The 23,048-nt window shown below is 41.1% G+C and overlaps 2 protein-coding genes, 1 long non-coding RNA gene and 1 other non-coding gene across 5 annotated transcripts; 3 read left to right on the plus strand and 1 right to left on the minus strand.

Annotated features, from left to right (window-relative positions):
- Positions 1-966: 966 nt before the first annotated feature.
- Positions 967-5,461, minus strand: LOC124344607 (leucine-rich repeat-containing protein 15-like). The gene is made up of 4 exons (XM_046798212.1): positions 4,972-5,461; positions 4,272-4,851; positions 2,362-2,730; positions 967-2,290 (listed from the first exon to the last, which is right to left on the minus strand). The coding sequence occupies exons 1-4, from the start codon at positions 5,278-5,280 to the stop codon at positions 1,347-1,349; spliced, it is 2,202 nt and encodes a 733-aa protein (XP_046654168.1). The 5' UTR covers positions 5,281-5,461; the 3' UTR covers positions 967-1,346.
- A 2,986-nt stretch (positions 5,462-8,447) lies between these two features.
- On the plus strand, positions 8,448-10,041 carry LOC124344608. The gene is made up of 5 exons (XM_046798213.1): positions 8,448-8,654; positions 8,747-9,005; positions 9,079-9,748; positions 9,806-9,892; positions 9,985-10,041. Exons 1-5 carry the CDS (start codon positions 8,495-8,497, stop codon positions 10,039-10,041), a joined length of 1,233 nt encoding a protein of 410 aa, XP_046654169.1. The 5' UTR covers positions 8,448-8,494.
- Positions 10,042-11,131: 1,090 nt separating this feature from the next.
- Positions 11,132-12,958, plus strand: LOC124344532. 2 transcript variants are annotated; one of them, XR_006919764.1, is made up of 3 exons: positions 11,132-11,215; positions 11,278-11,431; positions 11,493-12,958. It is a non-coding gene; the product is annotated as an uncharacterized LOC124344532 (long non-coding RNA). The 2 variants fall into 2 exon arrangements; XR_006919763.1 differs by having other exon boundaries at positions 11,539-12,955.
- A 3,821-nt stretch (positions 12,959-16,779) lies between these two features.
- Positions 16,780-16,889, plus strand: Trnar-ucu. The gene is made up of 2 exons: positions 16,780-16,817; positions 16,854-16,889. It is a non-coding gene; the product is annotated as a tRNA-Arg (tRNA).
- The last annotated feature ends 6,159 nt before the right edge of the window (positions 16,890-23,048 follow it).

Genomic DNA, 23,048 nt, shown 5'->3' on the forward strand with positions numbered 1-23,048 from the left:
TTCTTTCATGCTATTGTATTACTTAAATGACGCACTATATGTGCCCGCAAGGCGAAGCAATATGGGCGTGTAAGTGCTTCAGTGCTTTGTGTCCTGCAAAGCTGGCCAAATTTACATTTAAGTTTTTTAAAAACTTATCAGTCTGTAGGGATGTTCTTAATCTTTACTTGGGGAGTGTGTGCGTCGTATTGTCCATCAAGTGTCAATTATCGAATCTCTAAAGAATGATTTGTTATTTGGTTTGGATTATGTATTTTGCTTCACGTGGACAACAGTACAAGATTTTCAATTTCCATTTTGATAATATGTATATATATGTAGACGCAGTCGGACGCAGTGTAGACGTAGCTATGGTGTTAAGTATATTGCAGACACTCTAATAATAAAAGTTCTTGAATATTTTCAGAGCGTGAAGCCTGTCGCTGCACGCTATGCTTTTTCCTTATGTGCCACCAAGTATACTTACTGTATGTGTCTGAAAAAAAAATTTGAACACGACAAAATACAAATTTCACATCGACAACATATGAAACCAGAACACACAAACACCAACACACACATAGGATCGAAATCCACCTTGTTAATTTTTTGGAGATGTATGAAGTTGTTTCGCATGCACTGTGCTCTCTGGAGGTAGAAGGCACCATTAAAAATACGTCATATAATTGTGTATTGTTTATAAAATATGTGTTTCCGTCGGATTCAGTCGGATATCTCATGTGTATATATGTACAGTTCAAACTTCAAACACTGCCAGATCAATTTAACATATTCATTTGTCGGAAAAGTTGGGCCTTAATTTCTCTCGCTTGCAAACCATTTCTCCACAGAAACATTACTGACACGAAACGAAGAAATAAAAAAAAACTAAAATAAAAACTGGCTGTAATACATGCCGCTCATGTCACACGAAGCATATAATATACCGCGCACTTCAATTATAAAACACATTTGCAGTTTTGTTTTTCTATTTGTTGCATCCCAGAGACTTTCTACACAGATGACGTATTTTGAATGTCGATTGGTGAGGAGCGAACCAATGAATTCCTCGCATTCGGGGTGAATCGAACAACAGCGCACTTTTTCCGAACTTTAAATATCTCCCAAAGGCACTGGAACAGTCCCCCGCATAGTAAAATATGAACATCAAGATCGACGCATCGACTAATATGCCACACGCCACCGAAATCCGCACACTCGCACTTATTCCGAAAAAGGCAGGGTTTCTTTCTAACAATTTCCTTGAGGTTGGATGGGGTTTTTAAACCAATACAGATCCCGGGTTGTATCCAATCTGAAACTGCATTACGACGAAGAAGGAATGAAATACCTAGAGAGTGACAGCTTCAAAAGAGTGAGCGTTCGTGATGGTCAGTCGACAAAGGATAGGCGTTGATGACGGGGCAGTTGACACCACGACTCGTGACGTTTATGGTCACTGCCCCGTTATTACTGGCCCTCGTTATTGGCGACGGCAGGACTTGCTCTGACGCCGTGTCGCTCATCGCTCGGCCGTTGTTGTTTTTGCTAAGCTGTTGGCTTTCGATCTCGATCACATTCTTGAGCTGATCGCTCCTGTTGCCCTTGTTGCTGCTCTCGTCTTTGGTGAGGATGCGCCCTCGATGCCGCTGTCCCCTGGCCGTTAGCGGGAACAAATCCTCCGATTCTTCGCTCGCTCTCGAGTCGGCCATCTGCCCAATCTTGTTCCGCTTCTCTTCGTTCGTGTAGTAGGAGGCGGCGTGGCGCGACACTACGGCGAAAGCGGCGCAGACGGCCGCCACGGCCAGCACCCCGACGCCGCAAACAAGCGCCAAATAGAGCGGATTCTCCAGGAAGATGACAAAGCGACCCATGGGCGTCAAAGTGGCTCCGGCGGCAGTGGCCGGCTTGCTGGGCAACCCTTGCGAATCGATGAGCATGGGCGGATAGTTGCACGTCGGCAGATTGACGTGATCCAGTCGAGGCAATTCGACTCCGGCCACCGCCGGCGGATCTTGACAAATTGGGCACGGCTGAGCCCCGTCGTCGTCGATGTAGTCGGCCGTCAAGTTGCCGGCGTTGGTCTTTAATCCTCGGCAGCCGTCCTTGATGTGACGGCTGGCAGGTGAAATGTCCAGCCACTTGAGCATCGGGCCAATGACACAGGCGTCGCAGTACCACGGATTCCCGTGCAAGTAGATCCGGCGTAAGCTCTGAAGCGCCGACAGGGCGCTGAGCGAGAGATCCGTCAAGCTCGATAGTTTGTTGTACGACAAGTCCAGCTCGCGGAGCGACGGTAGCGAGCGGATCACTGTAATGGTGGAACAATCGGATGAATATTAATTACATAGCTTATAAGAAAATCAAAGTTGATAAGTGTACCCTCGACTGATAGGTAATTGAAGGAAGTGCCGGAGAGATTGAGACTCCGCATTCCGTGATGGAAGGAGAAGAGATCCGTCTGGAAGTTCTGGTCGCGGCCGATGGGGATGTCCGCCACGTCGAATTGGCTGAGATTGAGTTGGATTCGCGGACTGAGAATCGACGACCAGAGATGAGACACTTGCAGCGGATTACCGCCGATCTTCAAGTTGCGAAGTGACTGGTTGAGTGGCAAGAAGACGAACGGGTCCAAGCTCTGCAGACGGTTGTACGACAGATCCAGTTCGGTGATGCTGACGTTGATGAATGAGGCCGGGTCCAGCGTCATCATCTTATTCCGGGCCAGCGACAATGACGTCAGATTGTGGCCTACATAGCGGGTGATTGCATGGAAAGGAACAAAACAACAATAGACACATTGATTAGCTATTATTCCTTCTTTGGCTTCTTAGTGGAATCGTTAGAGTTGAAGGAAGAATCCTTATATTCTTGACTATATTTTTATACAAGCTGGAAGACGTACGTACAAGCATCTAAAAATAATCGTAATGTCCAGTTCAGTGCTATAACCAAAATAAAAATACTCGAGAGACTGTATAGTTAATAGTTATTCTTTAGGTTATCTTATTCTATCGGAACTACCGTCAACACAATACTTGGCTGACGACGTAAACTCCGATCATCTGGAAGAGATCGAATCAAAGTACCGGTACCACAGCAGCAAACAGATTATTAATACTGGTCCTTTCCCTCTTCACGGATGGTTGCTCTTCTTTTTAGCCATCAGTAGTTGGGATGGAGCCCAGGGAGTGAGCCGACTATGGAAGACCGAAAATATCTAGGAGTTGCTGGTTTGGCTGGTTCGCTATGGCTATTGGTTCCTGCGATTGCAACTTAATCAATAGCTGCTATTTTTTACGATACAGAACCCTTATCTTCGGTAGTAAACTTTCTTTATAGTCTGAGAACCTTGCTAGCTATTTCGAAAAATTGAAGAACCCCAAATTTTGCTACTGCATTACCGTAAAGATTATTGCGAATAGAGTTGCCTTGGAAATTTTTAATCGACTTTCTCAGAGGAAGCGCATAGTGAGTATTAATTTACCCAAACTGCTTATAGTTGATTTCTTCCGAATTTTTTCCCATCCTATTAGCAATCATTCGACTCATGTATACGTACGATAGCAGTCATAATTGATTATACGCATCGTGAAATGTTTGGACTAAGTTGACAAGGCGGCAATTTAATTTGCAGATAAATAAAAACGCGAATCTTTCGTTTCATCGAGGTTTCAATGGGTCTTGTCGGAGTCAACCCCGACGATAAAATAAATTTCCCTAAAAGTCTAAAACTTCCTTTTATACCGTGAAAAAGAATGGTCTTTTATAAATGTTTATAGAGTAATGCTCTGAGTTTTTTCTTGTCATGCCTTCTTTCTGAGTTCTTATTGTCATGCCTTTTCATTTTTAAACGGAGAGTTTATTGCACTATTGCCGGTTCGATTACGGCCAGATAAAACTGGTTCGCTAACGGAACGATGTGGTCCTGAAAATTATATCGTATCATGCGCACTCTTTAGTTACGCTACTTTAATCCGTGATCAAAAACCGTAAACTTAAAAGAATTGACATTGAAACAAAAAAAAAAAAAAACAAAAAAAAAAAAAAACAGATGATCTCACACTTAAAAATATCTATACAGTATGTACCACTCGATTTCGGCACACTACCCTCTAGCATTAATTTGAGATAAGGATCTGGGAATTTTGGAGAGGGGAATTCATCGTTTTACCAGAGCGTAACAAAACTGAACGTATGAATAATTTTGCGGGTGAGTGTGTGCCACCTCTATAGGGAAAGAAGACGTCCAACTAGTACGAGGGGAAAAGGAAAAAGAAAAATATGTTCACCTGTTAATACGCCACTGGTGAGCACGGTAACTTGATTCCCATCTAAATGGAGATGTCGAAGCTTTAAAAGATCTCCGAACGCGTTTTTATCGAGGTAGTGAAAATTGTTATCTCCCAAATCGAGGGTGACGATGTCTGGCAGCAAGTGAAGAAGCAGCGGGTTGATGTAAGTCAAACCGCAACGTCGACACCTCAAAGCTCGCAAGAGGCGGACGTCGCGGAATACTTCGGGCTCCAGGTCTTGCAGCAGGGGGTTGTCACTCAACTCCAGTTCCTCCAGTCGATGGAGACCGTAGAAGAGGCGGGGCACGAATTCCGAGAGACGGTTGCCAGCCAGAGAGAGCCGCTTCAAGGCCGGAAGATGTCGGAATGCCGCCGACGGAATGGAATCTATGATGTTGCCGTCCAGCCTCAGATCTTCCAGCGAGATGAGACCGCGAAAATTCGACTCCACAAGAGCTGAGATGTTGTTGAGCGATAAATCAAGAGTTCGCAGAGATCGAAGACCCCAAAATGAATGCTTGCCAATAGCCGGCACGAACGAATTGATGATTTTCAGCTGTTCTAACTTTGCCAAACTCTGAATAAAATAAAATATACAGGATATAACAATTAAGAGTATTTACGTTATTAAAATGGTGTTCTTATTTAGCTTTGATTGTCATTTTATTTAAAATTTTCAGAAAATGATAAAAATCACCTGAAAGATGGGGCCGATCGTCAAAGAATTTGGTTTATCGTCAGGCGCTGCTATAATTAGCACCTCGGTCAATGGATCCATAGTTCTGATGGGGATGGGGTCTCCCAGGTCGCCTCGGTCGCAAACGACTTTGACACGACCGCGGGGGTCCAATCCGCATCGACAGACTTCCACAGGGCAGTTGAATGCTTCGCCGTTATTAGACGCTGGCACCTCAACGGAGCCTCCAACCGCTAATAAGGAAAAGCTCGTCACTGCCATAACGCTGATTATTACAAAGACCCGGAGATCAATTCCAGAAGCAACCATCGTTGGAACCTGTAACAAAAAGCCAATGTAAAATCGACAAAATATTATGAGTATTCATTTAAAAAAAAAAAAAAGGTGAAATTGTTTATGCTTCATTTGGAAAAGGCGTACAACAAACGACATTTGAGTAACCGGTGGACCCGACTAGGAGACTGCAGCATGCACTCGTTTCCCCTTATTTTTGTCGGCATCCCTACTAGGCTATATACACTCGGGCGCCCGGCGACGCCGACCTAATTAGATCGGAAGCGTTACGCCGTCAGCAACGGCGTGAAACATTACATTTTGAACGCACCGAAAATCGGAAGCGCTGATGCTTGTCATTCCACTCTGCTGCTACAGTGACGGGGTGGTACACAGCAGCATTCTCTAAATTTTTGTGCGTTTATTTCCAAGACTCTCGGTCTTGTACATATTGTAAAGTTGGAAATCACGGGATTCCTTTGGCGACTGTGAATTCTAGCGGTAACCCTCGCACAAATGCTATACACATCGAATTTGCGTGAAAGCCAGAAGTTCCGCACTGACGTTCAATGCTGAAGTTCGCCGCAGTTCACTGTTGACATTTACAGAATTTGGGGCTATTTTTATTTTCTAATAGGGCTTGTACAGACGAAACGGCGTCTCCTAAAATTTCGATGACGCGCAATGACGCAATTTCATTTGTTAATCATGAAGTCTGTTGCCTTCCTACTTATTATGGCACACTTATACTGTCATTGTCACCGGAAGAATAATTCAATTTACGGAGGATTGAAATCCGATTGAGGTAAATCCTGAATTCCTGATGTAAATCCTTGTTTAGTGAGGTTGTAGCAGATCAAATGGTTTAAATAGTTACAGGCTTTTCCTACGGCAAAAAATAAATGTTTGATTCCATCGAAACACTCAAACAAGCACGATTCAGGTTCGTCGGTGACTGTCTGCTTGTTTGCTTGACAGTAATGATGTCTCGATACGTGTCAAGCTATAAACTGGGCGCATCACGAGATACATACAGTCTAGCCCGCACGCCTGCTATTATACGGATATTTTGATTATACGGCTAACTTTGAACTGACTCTTTATTTGTTATTCCTACAACCAGCAACTTGGCTTTGTTATAGTTTTCGCTGGATTCATCTATACATCACTCTTTCCGAATCGATCTGCATCTGTAGCGCCATGTAGAGCACGCTATATAAAACAAATCTAAAGAAAAGAACGGAATAAAAGAATATGCTATCCCACTCTCAACTGTGCTGGTATACTCCCGGAGATATTTTTTAAAATCTTATTTTTACCGTTTGCTTTTCAAAACCATTTTGATTGCTGCAATCTGCAAGCAGTGAAAGGGAAATCAATAGTTTTTTTATATATATAATAAAGTTTGTGCAAATTGAGAATCGATCAGTTAATATCAATCGCTTTCGATATTAAACAAGAAGCGTGTAAAATAGACTGCGGAAACAATGTGTCCATTCTCACACGTTCGCTACGATGTTAAGTACAAGGTCTATTAAGAAACATAAGCCGAATACAACCGGTACGGTATGTCCTTGAGCGAACAACTTTAATATGGTATTTTGAAAATGTTATCCCGATGAAAATAGTATGTTGTGTCCCTCCGCATGCCGCCTGCGACTTCCTTTTCTTAGACTCAGCGGAGCATTCCTCTCTATGTACCGCTGGATCGTCTTCACTGCCCCTCATCCGCTATAGCCATCAGCCCCCCCAAAGAAGGAAAAAGACGCACAAAGCGGTGCATTGAATTTTTTCCTTCTTGCGATTGCTCTCGAGTGAGAATGAAGTGAAAAGCTTCACTTTTTTCTTTTTCAAAACTCGGAAGGTTTTTCTGCGAGCGCTGGATTCAAAAGCGGTTGCTAAGGCGAATGTAGCCCACCGCGTCGTTATTGGAAATCAAAGAAGAACCTTCTTGATAAAAGGTGATTAATAGTTCGCGGTAAGAAATGAAGGGAGAGTTTGCATTTATCATTCCTTGGAGCTATATGTATATGCTGTGATGTCAGCGTTGTAGAAGTGCGACTGTCTGGGGGAGATCTTCTGTGGAATCATCAGTTTACATGTTGAGAGAATAAAGATTTACTTTTTTAGACGCGAAAATATTGAATGATGGCACCAAAGCTTCTATGTACAAGCGGTCTAGATGGGATTAATGATGCGCAACCCACGTAGTTTTTCCTTTTCTCTGATAGATGAACAAGATTTGAACTTAAGTGTGAGGTTAGATCCAACGCAGAGAAAACCTAATCAATCCATTAATCAAGAACACAATCTACCAGCTGGCCAGCTGCGCTGCATTATGCTGTCTGCTGAATATAGCCTAGAGCCGGTCGATAGAAAAGAATCGTTTTTCTTTTTCTAAAAAAGTAAAAGTTGAGGGATAAATAATTCGTCATCGTGGAAAAAAAAGACGCAGTAGCTGGTGCGGATGCAACTCCAGGATTGCTACCGCATCGTCTTCTTTTCTTCGTTGTTATCCGCCGATTGATGATCTGGGTGCTGGGTTGGCCGCCCGCCGCCGGCCTTTCTTTTCTATTAGCTCTAGCTCTCTTTCTCTCTCTAGCAGCATTGACTCACAATCTGCCATGGCGCGAAATCGTTTAAGAAGGGGAAAATGGGCTTCCATTTATAGTTACTTTGTCAGCTATATAGAGCTATACGCCGACGCCGATGGGAAACCCAACCAATATTTCTGCACGCGCATCACGGCGAAAAGATTTACCTCCCCTGATTTGACTAAATCCCCCCACCCCAAGAGTTGATTCGATATATAATAGTGTAAAATATATAGACGCTCTTGTGTTCGTCTGCTTGAAATATACCTTCCATGACTCTGCCCCTACTGCTTAATGCTGATTGCACAAAAGGTCTGTTGACCTTGGCCTTGTTTTGTTGATTTGGGTCACAAGAAATTAATTGGAAGCTTCTCGGAAGCTATATTGGGGGACAGAGCTAGGTGTTAATACCATAAAAGTGTGACTCAGATTTTCATGCGAATCATCGCCCCCTATTTTCTCTTAGTCTATCCCCCTCTTCCAAGGGTGTAAAGCGCTGTGACATAAGCTGCTGCGTTGCCAAATATTTGCATGAGCCCTATTGCCTATATAACTGGCTATTGTTTTGTTTTTAATCCATTCTCTATAAATGAATCCTTCGAACAACATCCCTTAAGTTACTTCTTTGCCAACATTCATCATATTCAAACATCACCATGCCTAGATTGCCTCAACCCGAATCTCTCGTTAAACTGTGTGTCAAGTGCGTAACAAATGCAAGTCGTAGATCTGCAAATAAAATTCCAGCAGTTATGCGGAATTGTAATATGACCGCTATCAATTCTAAATTTTTCCCCAATGCATTTCATCAATTACGTAAGTTTATCAACAAAAAGCAACATTTTATTTTATCTCTTCAAGATGATGCACGAATTAATTGTTTTAAATATTTTACCAAATGTTTTTAGCCGTTGCGCTCCTGGAGGAAATCATTTTTGCTTTTACAATGAGGCGAATGAGAGACAGAGGACGAATGCCGATCCCACATCCATATTTCCTTCATTATCTCATCACTCCACAAATTCAACATTTAAGTTTTTCTCTTTACTATGGGGGTTACTTGGGTTTATTCCCCAAGCTTGAAAATTTGCTAACATTGGACCTTGGAAAAACTGGAGTGAAAGATGACTCTTTAAAAAGCATTGGAATTTACTGTTCCCAGTTAAGGTATTTATAAGGCTATTACTTTTATTTGATTTTTCCATAGAATGCGGTTTATTAATTATTATTTGGAAAATAGGTCGCTGAATTTAAAAGGTTGCACTGACGTGACAGACGATGGAATTCGATGGCTTTGTGGGGTGGATTTACCGGGAATGGGAAAATCAAGACTTTGCAAGACCATCCAAAAATTAAGTATTCTTCACACAAGTGTTACTAAGAAAGGAATTCAAGTTGCGCTGAAAAATTTCCTGTTCTTGAATATCCTTGAAAATTGTTATATTGTAGATGCATTGGCAGAGTTGGCCCAATCAGCGATAGATTCTAAGCAACCCGGCTTTTATAATAATACGTTCTCAATTTCTACCTTGTACACATCTCCTGATACGCCGTTAAGGAGTAATAGTCTGCCACTAGCCCTCCCTTTATGCCATTTAGTTAATCAGGTTTCAATTTGTGTAACCAAGGAACTGAAAGATAGTGATCTTTTGTGCTTATTGTCGATCAAGATGCTTCGTAAACTTGAAATCGGCGGTTCTTCATTTTGTCTAATAACAGGCGAAACTGCTATTACTTTTGATGGAGGTGTGGCTCCACTTCTCAAGGCATTTGGAAGATCATTGGAGACTCTTATGTTGGGGGGTATAAAATTAGTTTGTCTTTCCAGCATAATCGAATTCTGCCCAAATCTAATTTCATTGTTTATCAGCGGCACTTCGGGCTCGTTTAAGGACGAAGACCTCTTCCAGGTGAAAAATAAGCCGCCTATTTTAAAAGAACTAAAGGTGTTGACTTGTTATTTTCAGGTTCCAGCCGATATTCTGTTTGTTTTGCTATCTTTTCCTTCACTCGAAAAAATTTCAATTGGTCTTTGCGATTCGCTCACTGATGAGGTCTTACTGGAGGCCTTCAAAAGTCACCGATTCAAGCACCTTCAAAAGCTGGAACTATTTTTTTGCGATTCAGTGACGTGGCGTTGTATCAGAGCATTATTGTTAAACGGCTGCGATTCTCTAGAAGTCATGAGCCTCCATCAGTGTAAATGCCTTGGGAAAAACACTTTTGAAGATTTGCACTCTCTTATTTCTAAGAAAAATTGGAATTTGTATATCACCTGCCAACTTTTTTTTCAGAGAATTTAGAGTCCTGCGTCGGTTCATTTATTCGATTTAATCTGTTATTAGTAAAATCGTTGCATGCAGTTGAAATAATTGTGGAATTCGTGGAGGAATGGGGGGAAATTAATATCGAGGTATTAGCGGAGGTATTACAACCTAAACTACTTAGGCTTATTTCCTTTAAAACTTGCAGAAGGTCATTTTTTACTGTGTAATTTCAATATGTAATTCCAAAGAAACATTAACAAGTGAATCTGCATGGCGAATTTTTCAAGGAAAAGCTATATTTTAGTCTTTAATCGTAAAAATTGCTGTTAATAATGTTTTGTCTAAACTGTGTTGTATTTGAATTTATTCAAATCAAAAGGCTTAACACATGACGCAATAATGTGTTATGCTCGGTGTTATGACAGTGCAATTTATGTAATCATATTTCCTTTTTGTTGTGTACATGCATGTGCTGAATATGTAAAACGAACGTTGTATAAACGAACGAGCGCAAAATTTTGCAAAGTGTCACGGTACTATTTGTGTCGTCGAGTCTCCGCTTGTCGTTCTACCAACATCCTTAGGCTATAGCTTCCCTCTCCATCAACTTTACCCTGAAGGTATTAAACTGACAAGGTTTTCATTCTAATTCTGATGGATTGAACCGATTTATTCATTGCAACATAGGGCGCATATTTGAAATGATTACATCACTGAAGTCGTAGCTAAGCTCATTTTCCAAATTTTTATTAAAATGACTAACTTTGAATCATTGGATTGACAAATTTCCAGTAGTCGGTCGTAGTCGGTTGCAGGGTACATCCTCAGCCGTAGCTTTTTCTGCTATAGGAGCTGTGATCACTGGGTTAATTTATTATAAATTGAAGTGAGTGTAGGCCTACCTACATTTTTAGATTCCTTTTCATGTTTCTTGAATTAGAAAGGGAATAGGAAGGTTAAGGCTTACTAAAAACGAATTGAAATCATCAGCGCTAAAAAAATTCGTTTTTTCAGGGTTGATAAATTCCCCGCCAGATGACTTTGTTGATATTGCTAACAGCTGTCAACGGTTTTACTTACGGATAACGTTTTACGCCATTTAGTTGAAAGGTTATACTTTGATTCTTGTCTGAATTGTATTCCTTTTATCTTTTGTTTTGTTTTATATATAGTTATCTAACATAAGGTTAGGAGTTTAGGACTAAAAAGGATGGAGATAAAAGAGAAATCGAACAGCTCCCGATCAGGCTAAATGGCAGCTAGATCTGAGGACATGGCTGTTAAATCATAGTGGGACTATCTACTCCATCTGCTCTAGAACAAAAGGTGTTAGTCTATTATGCTCAATTTTCAGCTCAATTTATTTAACAGTCAATCACATTTATAGTTGCAGAATGCAGAGACAGAAATTAAATACTTATTTGTATCTACAGGCACAAGGAGCACTCTGTCGTGAAGACAAGCAACCAAACTTATCAAAGGTAAGACAAAATGTGTCATATCCATGGGGGATGTTATCGGTAGTGAATCGAAAAATCATGAAATAATAGTCAATCCGCTTTTTCTTGCCACCCAATGATCAATCTGTTGATGTTTTTTGTCCTGAAAATATATTTGCAATGAGTATTCAACAGCGGCAAGTTTCGATAATTGTATAGCGATTCGTGGTTAGCTTTTTCTTTCATTAGCTTCGTTAATTTCCGCCTGTAGCAAGAAACTCGTCTGAGTTAGTTATCGTCTCCTCGTCCCAGAAGTCTGATGAATCTTCATATTCTTCGATTGTGTCAACATGAAAGCGAACCTCTTCCCGATCTTCCTCGTTCAGATGGACCAACATCATTCTTTTATTACCCGAACTGGATTGGTCTGTTCAACGACAACTGGCGCATTCGCTACAGCTCGATCAAACTGCTGGGCGATTTTCTATGCAAGATTTCCGGCGTCTCTAATAAAATGCGGTAAAATGTCTACGGAAACGTCTAGCGAGGATGATAACTTTGGAACGGAGCAGTCAGATTACAAGTCCATCATGGCCGATCATGGCCACGTTTGGCCCGCCAGCATACAGTTCGTCTTCTCTGGTTATAAAGGTGAAATAATCGCCGCGCGTCATTTTCAACAATTCTTCTTGGCCCTGGGTGACGTTGACTACGTCTAGCACGTCCTTGATTGTATCTTCGGTAGATAATAAACGTTTCCGATCTTAATTCATAAGAATATCTATTCAAAACGTGCCGGGAACAATTTTTGAATGAGAATCTTGTATCATCGAACACTAGGTGACACTACGGGGATGACATTTTATTCTAAATAAATTATTCGAATTTCCCTTCCTAGATGGCGAAAATGTCGAGCTATTACTGGCTCGATTGAAAACGGGGCATTAGAATACGATTAGGTAAATGAGCCATGTAATTGCGGGTTTGCACTAGGTTTAAATAGATATTACATCTATTCATAAAACCAATATTGCGATGTTAGTTTAATTGGTTATTACGCAGCTGTTTATGCATTGCGTTAAGGTTTATGCTTACCATTACGCAGCTGTTTATGCATTGCGTTAAGGTTTATGCTTACCATTACGCAGCTGTTTATGTTTTGCGTTACGGTTTATGCATGACCAAAAAGTGGCACGAACGGCTTGCCATAGTTTTGTTGATTTGGGTCACAAGAAATTAATTGGAAGCTTCTCGGAAGCTATGTTGGGGGACAGAGCTAGGTGTTGATACCATAGAAGTGTGACTCAGATTTTCATGCGAATCATCGCCCCCTATTTTCTCTTAGTCTATCCCCCTCTTCCAAGGGTGTAAAAAGATAAAAAAGGTGGCGTATGAAAAAAGGGGGACCGAGGGGGGGGGGGGCCATTCACCCATATACTTTCCTCCCCCTTCGGTAAACTGAATTTTCCGTTGTTGTCTTGGAGAAGGTCAGCTGCCGTGATTTTTTCAGATTTTTCATTTTGTTTATGTTTAACCTGTAGGTAACCATATCGCTCGCTTTGTCTGCCGCTATTTCGCCGTCTTTAACTAAACTGTATTTGAAAATCAAATTCCCCCCCCCAATCCCGGTATTTCGGTTCCCAAATGATATATTGGTAGTCGGAAGCGATTCCTCTCATCAAGAAGAGCATCAAAAGTTTCAATTGAAAGACATTACCGTGGAGGGAATTTTTCAATCCGGAAGATGTCGTTGGGTTCTCAGTCTTACTCGCTGATGTAATGCATAAACTGCCATATCGTTAGATGACCATTCGTCGTCTTTTTGTTTCTTTCTTTTCGCAACTATAATAAGCGTTTGTTCCCGGTCTTGCGTTAGATTTTCAGTTGCATCAAATTGTCCTGATAAATCGTCATTGATATCCTTATCTGCAGTATTGCTCAAGGTATTGCTCTTTTTCTTCTGATTTAGACTATTTTCCGCCATGATCTGTTGAAGCACAAGTTCAGTCTCACTATCATTCGTGAATAACGTATTCGTTCGGTCAATCGCTTCACAAATTTCAGGATTCCACACATTTTCGATTTTGCTGGCGAATTCCACAACTGATCTTAAAATATCCATTGGCAAATGTAATTCTTTAAAATTACTTGAGCCAAGTGATTTTTTTTTTCGACCACTCGTTAGTGTTCCTTTTTTTTAAATAACGCAAGAAACTAAATATGCAGTGTTAAAAACACGTACATGAAAACCTGCGCTGGTCAGCTCTTATTTTGTAGAAAAAAAGGATTTAATGACCTCCCCTGACGAGGTTGTTTGAAAGTAAAGAGAGGGAAACTCTTAATGGCTCGCCTTCGGTTTCATCAGCAACCAAGTTTTCGGGGGAAATAATCAACTTGGGTGGCGAGCAAACGTTTGGAGGACAACGTCGATTATCAGAATCGGAGTAGGACAACGTCAAGTTAGCAAAAACAACGTTGCGAGAGAAATGCGACAATATATCGACAGCTTGTTTTCGTTCTGTTGAGTTACATTTTTTGTTCTGTGCTGTTTGCATTCTCAACTACTGTTGTTCCTTATTCATTAGTCATGATGGCTGCTCCTAATGTGTCCGATCTCTTTTGCAAAGCTGTCAGCGAAGGTTCGTTTGATGAATTAAACGCGTTATACCGAAAACACGGACGGGAGGCAATCGTGGCTAATTTTATGGACACTTGTACCAACAAACATGGTGATGCGTGTCTAAAAGTGGCTGTTGAAAGCAAATTTTACGACGTGCTCGAGTTCCTGATAAACCAGCTGAAAGAGCACATAATGTGCAGTACATGGAAAACCTCTATTGAAAATGTAAGTCCTTTTTCATGGGAAACGTTTAATTTGATAGAAGTCACAGAGCCGTTTGTACTATCACCCGATATTGCGATCATTCGTGATATTTGCCATCAAATGCCAATTACCAAATTGATAGAATATCTCGTTGATGTTAACATTGACGAGCCTCTGTGGTTAGAGTTTGTTTTAAACTCAATAATGGCAAGTTCAATCCCTCGACCGGATAAAATTGTTGCGCTTGAGTGTATGGGTATCGCCTTCATCTTCAAACAAACACGTTGTTACAATTGTTACAATATCCATCAGAAAACTCAGTTGAACGAATTTATATTTTGGCGTGGACTACGTTGTTGGAAAGAAGCTTTGATCCTAAGAAATGCGACAGCAGATGGTGACCCAGTTATACCCAAAGTTTCCATCAAACTGTCTGAAATGTTACGCAATGCTTTGGGGGACATAGCCGAAATAATGAAAGTAGAAGAACTGGAGCAATTGGAACAACAGTGGTCCTTACCTAGAGAACTAGAAGAGTGGAAAATATTACGCCGGTCCCTCGAAGCTCAGGCCCTTCTCGTTGGTCATCGGATCTTTACCCAGCAAACATGTTTACTCAGCACCGATATGAATTCATTTCACCTAGAAAATTTTGGATTATTTTTCCAAACCATTATCGAAACCGAATGGTTATTCAACCAAAACCGTGTTCGCATGTTCAACATTTGTCTAATCATCCTGGTTCTGTCTTACGGGTTCAGGTTCAATTCAACTAAAATTCACGAATACTCATATTTTGATGCGGCAATTTATGTATTGTTTGAAGATGCCAAATTTGCCGTTATCCCACGAGATTCGCCAAACATCGTGCTAACCGTCAAGTATACGCTAGCAGCTTTAACAAACGTGTTTTCAATATCGCCATACTTCCACCGTAACAGCTACTGTACCCAAACTAAAATTCACGTTCTGTTATCAAAATGGCTATCCTACTTAACACAAGAGCAAATTGCAAATTTGAAGGAATGCCTTATTCCTTTTTTTCGAATTTCAAACCCAACATTTCACCACAATTATACCGGTCTTCTTCGCCAGTCGGTCGTTGGACACTGTCGTAGAAGTGGGGTTCAACTCATTCAACTACTGCTGGATGCTGGAGCGGATCCCCAAACTACCGACGGAAAAGGCAAAACTCCGTTTCACTGGTTGTTTGAAGGTTGGTCAGCCTATGAGCCCTATGAATTTAAAATGGTTTTCAAGGCATTGCTGGAGGCTGGAGGCCATCTCGATCAAGCGACTAAAAATGGGGATACCGTTATCAGTTTAATTAAAGACTGGAGAACCTCGACATTGCCTTTTGCCGATCTCGTTCGTGATTCTTATTTTGACTCGATTATTTACTCTGTTCTTCCGCTATCGTGCTCTTGTGCGCAAGTCATAGCAGAAAATCAAATTCCATTTGAAAATCAACTGCCTCCAAGTTTGAAATCGTTCGTCCTCAGCCACAGCGCGTCTAAATAACACGAATGAAAAGGTATTTAATTCAATTATTCATTATTGTTATGAAATCTTATGATTTTTTATTGTCTCGACTAGTTTTCATTGGTTTGGTTCATCTTTGAAATCTGTCTCGTGATTGCATCACCACCTGGAACCGACACATATGGAACTGACACGCATGCTTTGTGCGGTTAAGAAGATAAAATGTAATTAGTACACCATGAAAGTTGTCCAAATAAATTTAGGCCTCCTAATCGTGTTTGATATACTATCAATAATGTTTGGTAATGTTGTTTTTAAGAAGGTATCAATAAAAATTGCTATTGCGACTTACTGCGGAGTGGGTGGTTGGTTGCCTAGTTACAACGTAGCTTAACGTACCTTATAACTAAATGGATAAAAGTAAACTAAACTTTTATCGTTCTGAAGCAAAGGACTCGTGCAGTGTTTTCCACCGATTTCTTTATTGCTGCACATTTGTATCGTTCCAGACTTTCCGTCAACGTTGTAGTAGTAGTAAGAAGTATAGTCAAACGGAAATCCCACTTAATTGTTTTCTGAAATGTGAATCGGCACTGAAAGGATTTACGCCGATGCAGAGGTAGGGAGAGAAAATCAATGATGGCCGATCCTTCCAAGTCCTTCCCCGCTATGGAGACCTTTTGGGTGTGCTATTATTTATTATTCTGTATTACGTTTTCTCACACTGTTTCAAGGACCATTACGCAATATCTAAGCGTATTGCTTTATTGAAATGGTGTGATTTTTTAAATCTTGACTTAAGTGGGAGATGGAGACTGTTTTATCACTCTCAGCCAAAATGTTGTAATCTAGATTCGAATCCCCATCGCCATCTTATTCACCTTTTTTATGCCATGGATTATGCCGTGTTCTTAGTAACTGGATTCTCATCTCCAGTGGCGCAGTTGGTTAGCGCATGGTACTTCTAAGACCGTATTAAATTACGCTAGCACATATGAAACTAATGCCGAGGTCGCGAGTTCGAGCCTCGCCTAGAGAAACGTTTTGTAATAAAACAGATGGATTATGAATAATTGGATTTAAATGGACATGAGCAAAATAAGGTAAACTATTGAGTAATTCAGAAGAGAAGAAGAGATATTGATAAAACTGGCAAATGGGAAATATCGGGCAACAGGAGGAAGGGAAAATAGTTTGTCTAGTAGGCTTACTCATGACGTGCAAGGTTTACACAGTTGCCCTTTCCAAAACACTTGCATTTTAGATTACACGGTCGCTTATTTCTACAGCATAAAAAATCTCGGCATTCTCCACTATGACATAAACAGTAAGCTCGCTTTACAGGTCTATGGGGGACGTTATTGGGGGACGCCTCTTTGCTAGGCGGAGTGTAAGTAGGTGGAGCGAGGGTGGAGGCCGACACCAAATTGCGAACCGGAGTTGAAGTAGCTGAAGCGATAGTGGAGGCCGTCAAAGAGGGGGCGCTTCTGTTTCGCAAAATATACATAGACAATTGATAAACTTTAATAAATTAAAATTTAATTACATTTTTTTTAACTTACAGTTTGTTATATAAGGCTAACTCCTCCAGAACCGATTTTGAATAAAGCTGAGCTTCTTGCAGTAAAAATTCACAAGACCTAAAACAAATAATTGCTTCTTCGTCTGCTGCGTAATGAAACGGTATGGTAGTGATGCGTCGTCCATACATTAGATGTGATGGTGTGAGCAGCTCAAAGCTGTTGATGTCTCTGAAAACGCATGTCAAATGCCGGTTATTTAAGATCTTTTCGATGTGAGCGTTGTCCGTTTGAAGTTGAATGAAGATAAGCCTGGTCCATCCCCGAATTTTCTTCTCCTATGTGTCAAACAGAAATCATACCGGTGTAGTCGACTCCAGTTACTTCGAAAGGGTATAATTCTCTTATGCGATCAGCTGGAAGTGGTGCCGGATCTGGGAGTTTTTACGATGGATCTCTTCCGCACTTACGATACAATTGAAACCTTGTAATCTTGCTAAAGGCATCCAAAAGCGTTAAATAAGACGGGCTAAAGTCGACTCTACTCCACAATGAAATATTTTTTCGTGAACAGAAGTGAGAACGATTATGGCGTTCGTTGTATTCTTCGGAAATAACACCTTTGCTGAGTCGGACATGGTTGCGTTTTGAAGTCTCCCTTTGCTTCTAATGATTCCGTCAGTGTCCAAAAAGAGATCGAGATGTGAAACCAGCCTTTTTTTATTGTAAGTAGAGTAATTTTCTGGAGAAGTACTTGCTTTGATAAATGCGGATGCAGTCGTTCTCAGCCCTTTGCAGTTTTTCCGAGCTCAAGGGTTGAAGATTCCAAGATTTTTGCGGATTCTCGCACTTTTTTTACTCTGTTCGTAAGGAAGTGACGCGGATAGCCATCCTCTTTTAAGTTCCAATAGTGGATCTTTCTCTCGCTCCAGAAGAAAACGAGTGGATTTATCCAAAGCGGCTCCAACGCTATGATGATGGTTGAAGCGATGAGAACTCCGATAGGTAGGCTGCCTTCAACTCGGCTTCCGGAATTGATAATTCTCTTTCGCCTTCGCGTTGTTGATCCTTTATTGGCGTTATCCGGACTTTTGACTGAACAGACATTCTTTTGATACACAAAATACGCTACGGTGACGTAAGCTCGACGACTGACATCCCAAAGATCACAGAAATGTCCCCAAAATACGACCTTTTCACCGACATTATTTTCCCTTTCGTGGCTCTGAGAATCGAGTTCACTATTTCGATCCTTTTTTAGGTGGTCATCAGCCAATTCGTCATCCATTACTTGACTACTTTGATGCAAAGATCCTGAAGGAGAATCTTTGCGCTTGTCGCTACGATTGAATAATAGCCTAGTGAGTCATAGAACGATGCTACACCCTTCAGAACATCGCGTTTAGTAGTTTTTCAGTTGGAGTGGGAATATTTGTATAATTTGAAAACTTATAGAATCAGTTGTACGGTTCCAGACTAAACCAAGAGTTTTGGATTCACTTGCAGACTCAATGGCTTCTTATTTCTCAGTGAGTCTCTTCTCCACTTCCTGACTGCTGAAGCCCCAAGATTGAAGTGGTAAATTGACGCTGCTCATGATTTCGTTAAAAGTGTAAGTACTTAATCTGATAAGAAGATGAATTTGGTCATTTTTAAGTGGAGCATCAGTCTCAACGCAATCATTGAAGCTGATTCCGTTCCATCCTCTTTGTTGGAACAATTGTAGACGATCCGAATGGGAGTTGCTTGAGAGTCCTTTTAAAATAATAATATAGAAAGTAGTGACACCCATTTAAAAAATGTCTGTTGGAACCTGCTCGATGAACCCACGATCTTGTTGGTCTTTGATGAGAATAGCGAAGACCTTCAACATTTCATCTCTTCTTAGACGCTTCAGGCTTCACTGTAGCACGAGTCATGGTTTTTACCGTAGTGTAGTTGGCAGTAAATTTAGGATGATCGGTTTCCAGGGGAAACGAACTGTACACTGGCCATTATTGTACTCAACACACCTCTTTGTGTAATCAGTTGCTTCAGTGACCTTTTATTTTTCTAGTTGAGGAAATATGTCGAACGTTTCCATTGCCCGTAGATGAGACCATTCACCACTCTCCACTGTCTGAATATGAAAATTGATTGACTGCACTGGCTTGTTCACTTTTACACTCTTTAATGGTCCCGACACTAATAAGTATTCTATTTTCGAGTTGATGGCCGTTGGACCTTGACCGCTTATTGGTTTTTCGTCTCGAATAAAGCTCCAGTAAAAGTCGGCTCCGATGAGAAGATCGACTTGAAACGTTTCCTCTTCTGTGTAGGGAGATGAGCTAAATTGAGATTCTTCAAGTGAGCTTGTTCAAGTAGCTTTTCACGGTACATGTCATCCAGTGGGTCAATGAGAAAGCCAATCATTATTGCTCGAATGGCAACTTCAGTTCTGTCGTTTGCTAGGACGTTGAGCTCTACTACCTCGTTAAACTCCATTGTCGAATTAGAATTAGCGAAACCTGGTGTGATCAGCAACTCTCTCACTTTTGAAAGAAGGCCCAGACGTTTCGTGAGATTCTTGTTATCCAGCTCCTCTGAGCACTTTCTTCGACAATCGAATTGTTTTTCACTACACACTTAGGAGAACGCGTCTTGAAAACTGCTGTTTTGAGAAACACAAACGAATAACCGCATTGCTGACTGTGTTTGACTGACATGCCACTGCTGTAGCGTTGTAATGAACTTGTAAACTTATCTGAAAATGACTGTTTATTACTGTAGGAGTGCTGTTCGTTGAACTGGCTGATTTCGTATTGTCGTGAAGACTCGAATGATGCTGCTTCTTGAAGACTCGACAGGTTGCCTTGGACTGTCAATCCTTTTTCTGGTGTCTCGAGCTGAGACAGTTGAAACAGAGATGCTTCTCTTGAAAGATCCGATCCCTCTCTTCGATTGATGAAACGTTAGTACACTGAGTAATTGGGTGATCCGCACCATAAAAAAGGCCAAGGGAATCTAAAAGGAGGCTTTTATTGTTGACTCCGTTGTATATGGTTACAGATTGTCTTGAATTTTGCTGTCGTGAGGGTTGATTAGCTGGTATCGAGGAGAATTTACCCGCTTCCATTAATCTTAATTTTGCTTTCAAAGCATTTCTTAACTGTTCGAGAGTATACTCGTCTTGATTGTGTTGGCGGGCGACGCTTGTACGCACGTCGCTTGGAAGTTGGTCCAATAAAATGCATGCCAAAAGATTGCCGTATAAGAGGTTGGAGATTTTCCAAGAGAATCCAGACCCTCTCATGTACGCTTTCACTAGATCGTAAAAGCTGCGAAGACCTTTCGAATTGGCTTCCAGTTTCTGAATGTTATAAAATGCGCGCATGTAGGTGTCAATTAATTATCTTACGTTTTCGTCCAGAGCGTTCCTTGAGAAGATCAACCAGCAGGACTAAGAAGTTTTCATTTGATTACGTCAACCCGGCTACCGTAGATAACATATTGTGGTTAAATTTTTCCCACCGGGTAATGAATTTGTTGATGTAAGCTATAGGGTATCGTCGTCGTTAATTTCTGCGCATAATGCCTGCCAGAAAGGCTGCCATTGAAGGATGACCCCGTTGAACGTCTGCTGGTGGATCTGGAAGGCAGATTTTGACGTGGAACTTGATTTTAGATTCCGTGCTGACGGCGTAAAGGATAGAGTTGAAATTGATGGAGATTTATTGCGTTTCGGAATGGAGTATTTTCTAAAACAGCGTACCCCACCTTTTGCTGTAATTTATCCTCATCAGTAAGACCATTTTTGACCGATGTTATCAACAACAACAAAATCTTGGGTCTTTCTGTAAGACCCAAGATTCGTTCATTAAGATATTCGAGTGCTAATAAAAATGCAACACTTGAACTCTGTAATTTGGCTCTCTAGTTCGTGAACCTTTTGCTCTGGCGACATTTCTCCCATGCCAAAAATGACACTGAAATTCGCAAGGCTACTGTTCTACCAACCTGTCACAGAGTTCATAAATTATGTAGTCCCCAGTTTATGGGAGGGGGTCTGACAAATAATAATATTACGGTTGGCTTCGGAGGGAGGGGGTGTTTCCAAATTTATGTAGTGTACGGAAAAAATTATGGATAAAAATGTAAACTATGCTGCAGTAGCCGTTGGGAATGAGGGAGGAGCTTCCAGACAGGCCTAGATATGAAGGGAAAATTCCTATTGAATGGCAAACTTTATGTTTCGTTTAGTCTCAGTTGGTCATTGGCCCCGACCTTGGTCAACAATGTCTCGGCCTAATATTTACCAATAATTATTTGAGGCATACGTATATCCAGACAAGAAAAAAGAATCTTGCCAAAAAATAACTTAACAAAGAATGTGAGTCAATAAAATCAAGTTCAGAAAATAAACCGTTGTTGATAAAACCAAAAGCTGAAGAATAGCTTAAAAAGCTTACTGCTATTGCTGCGAAAAAGAGTTGGATTAATGCAATTTTTCGAAAACTCTTCGACATCTTAATTAAAAACCAAAACTTAAAACAGTTGTTAAAATAGTTTTTTAACCTTTTATAGCCTACTTTTAAGGAAATGGTTTTTAGGGGGGTTTTCGCGTTTACTACGTAATTAGGGGGGAGGGTTTCCTATTTTACTCAGCTTACCACAATGGGGGGAGGAGGTAAAAAAAACACCAAAAAAGCTACTCCGTAATTTATGAACAGCTCCCAAACCTGCTCGTTCAGCCATCCCAAAGAAACAGAATTTGTCATAAACGTACTGCAATTGGAGTCGATAATGTGCAGAAATGTCGGAGGCGTCACGTGTGTATAGCCCCAACGATCGATAAGTGTGGATGATGGTTGATGAACACAGATGATGATGGATAAATTCTACGTTGTTTTTTCGAGCTTGCTTGCTGCAAGAGGCCGCCGAGTGCTGTGACTAAACTTTCTGTACGTAACTTTGTAAATTTGTCCAATATGACCCCGTTCTCCTTTACGCTGCCACATCCGTTCCTTTTAGAAATCAATCAAACATTTTTACAAGAAGTCGGAATTTTCTGACACCTGTTTTGTGAGTTATTTAGTACCACATACGAATTACACCCCAACATTTTTGTCTATTCTGCCCAACATAAGGGTTGGTTACCTCTTTTATGCATTGCTAACCACCGCTAACCCCCCTGAAATGGGTAACCATCTTTAACAATGACAGCTAAGTTTTCCGTACTACGTATTGCGACACAATTTTCATAATACCAAGAACATTATTGATGAGAGCGTAGACAAATGAAACATTTTGAGCGTGTCTGTCCTATATATTGCTGCGTAAATCGTTATCTGCATTTTTTGAATTTTGAATCATACGCTTTGCGACAATGCCATATTGTCTTTGTTTTGTTTTTTGCTGCTATGTGTGTAGGGCTGTGGCCCGGGCTGAACGAAAAAAAAACCAACCCGACCCACCGAGGCATTTTTTTTAACGGGGCGGGCGACGGGTTAAACCCCCGGGTCCGCGGGCCAACCCGAGCGGTGGCGCCATCTAGTAGTCACATAGAGAAGCTCGTTATTCTCTATGCCTGCGGCCTCAAAATATTGCCGCCAAATGCTCTACGAGAATATCGTAGCATGAAAAGTAGGATAAGTGGTAGAAAAGGGCGTTCAGGGGTGTTCAGAAGACAGAATTGATGT

Source organism: Daphnia pulicaria, chromosome 6 (assembly GCF_021234035.1).
Source record: "Daphnia pulicaria isolate SC F1-1A chromosome 6, SC_F0-13Bv2, whole genome shotgun sequence".
In the NCBI taxonomy this organism is placed as follows: domain Eukaryota; kingdom Metazoa; phylum Arthropoda; class Branchiopoda; order Diplostraca; family Daphniidae; genus Daphnia; species Daphnia pulicaria.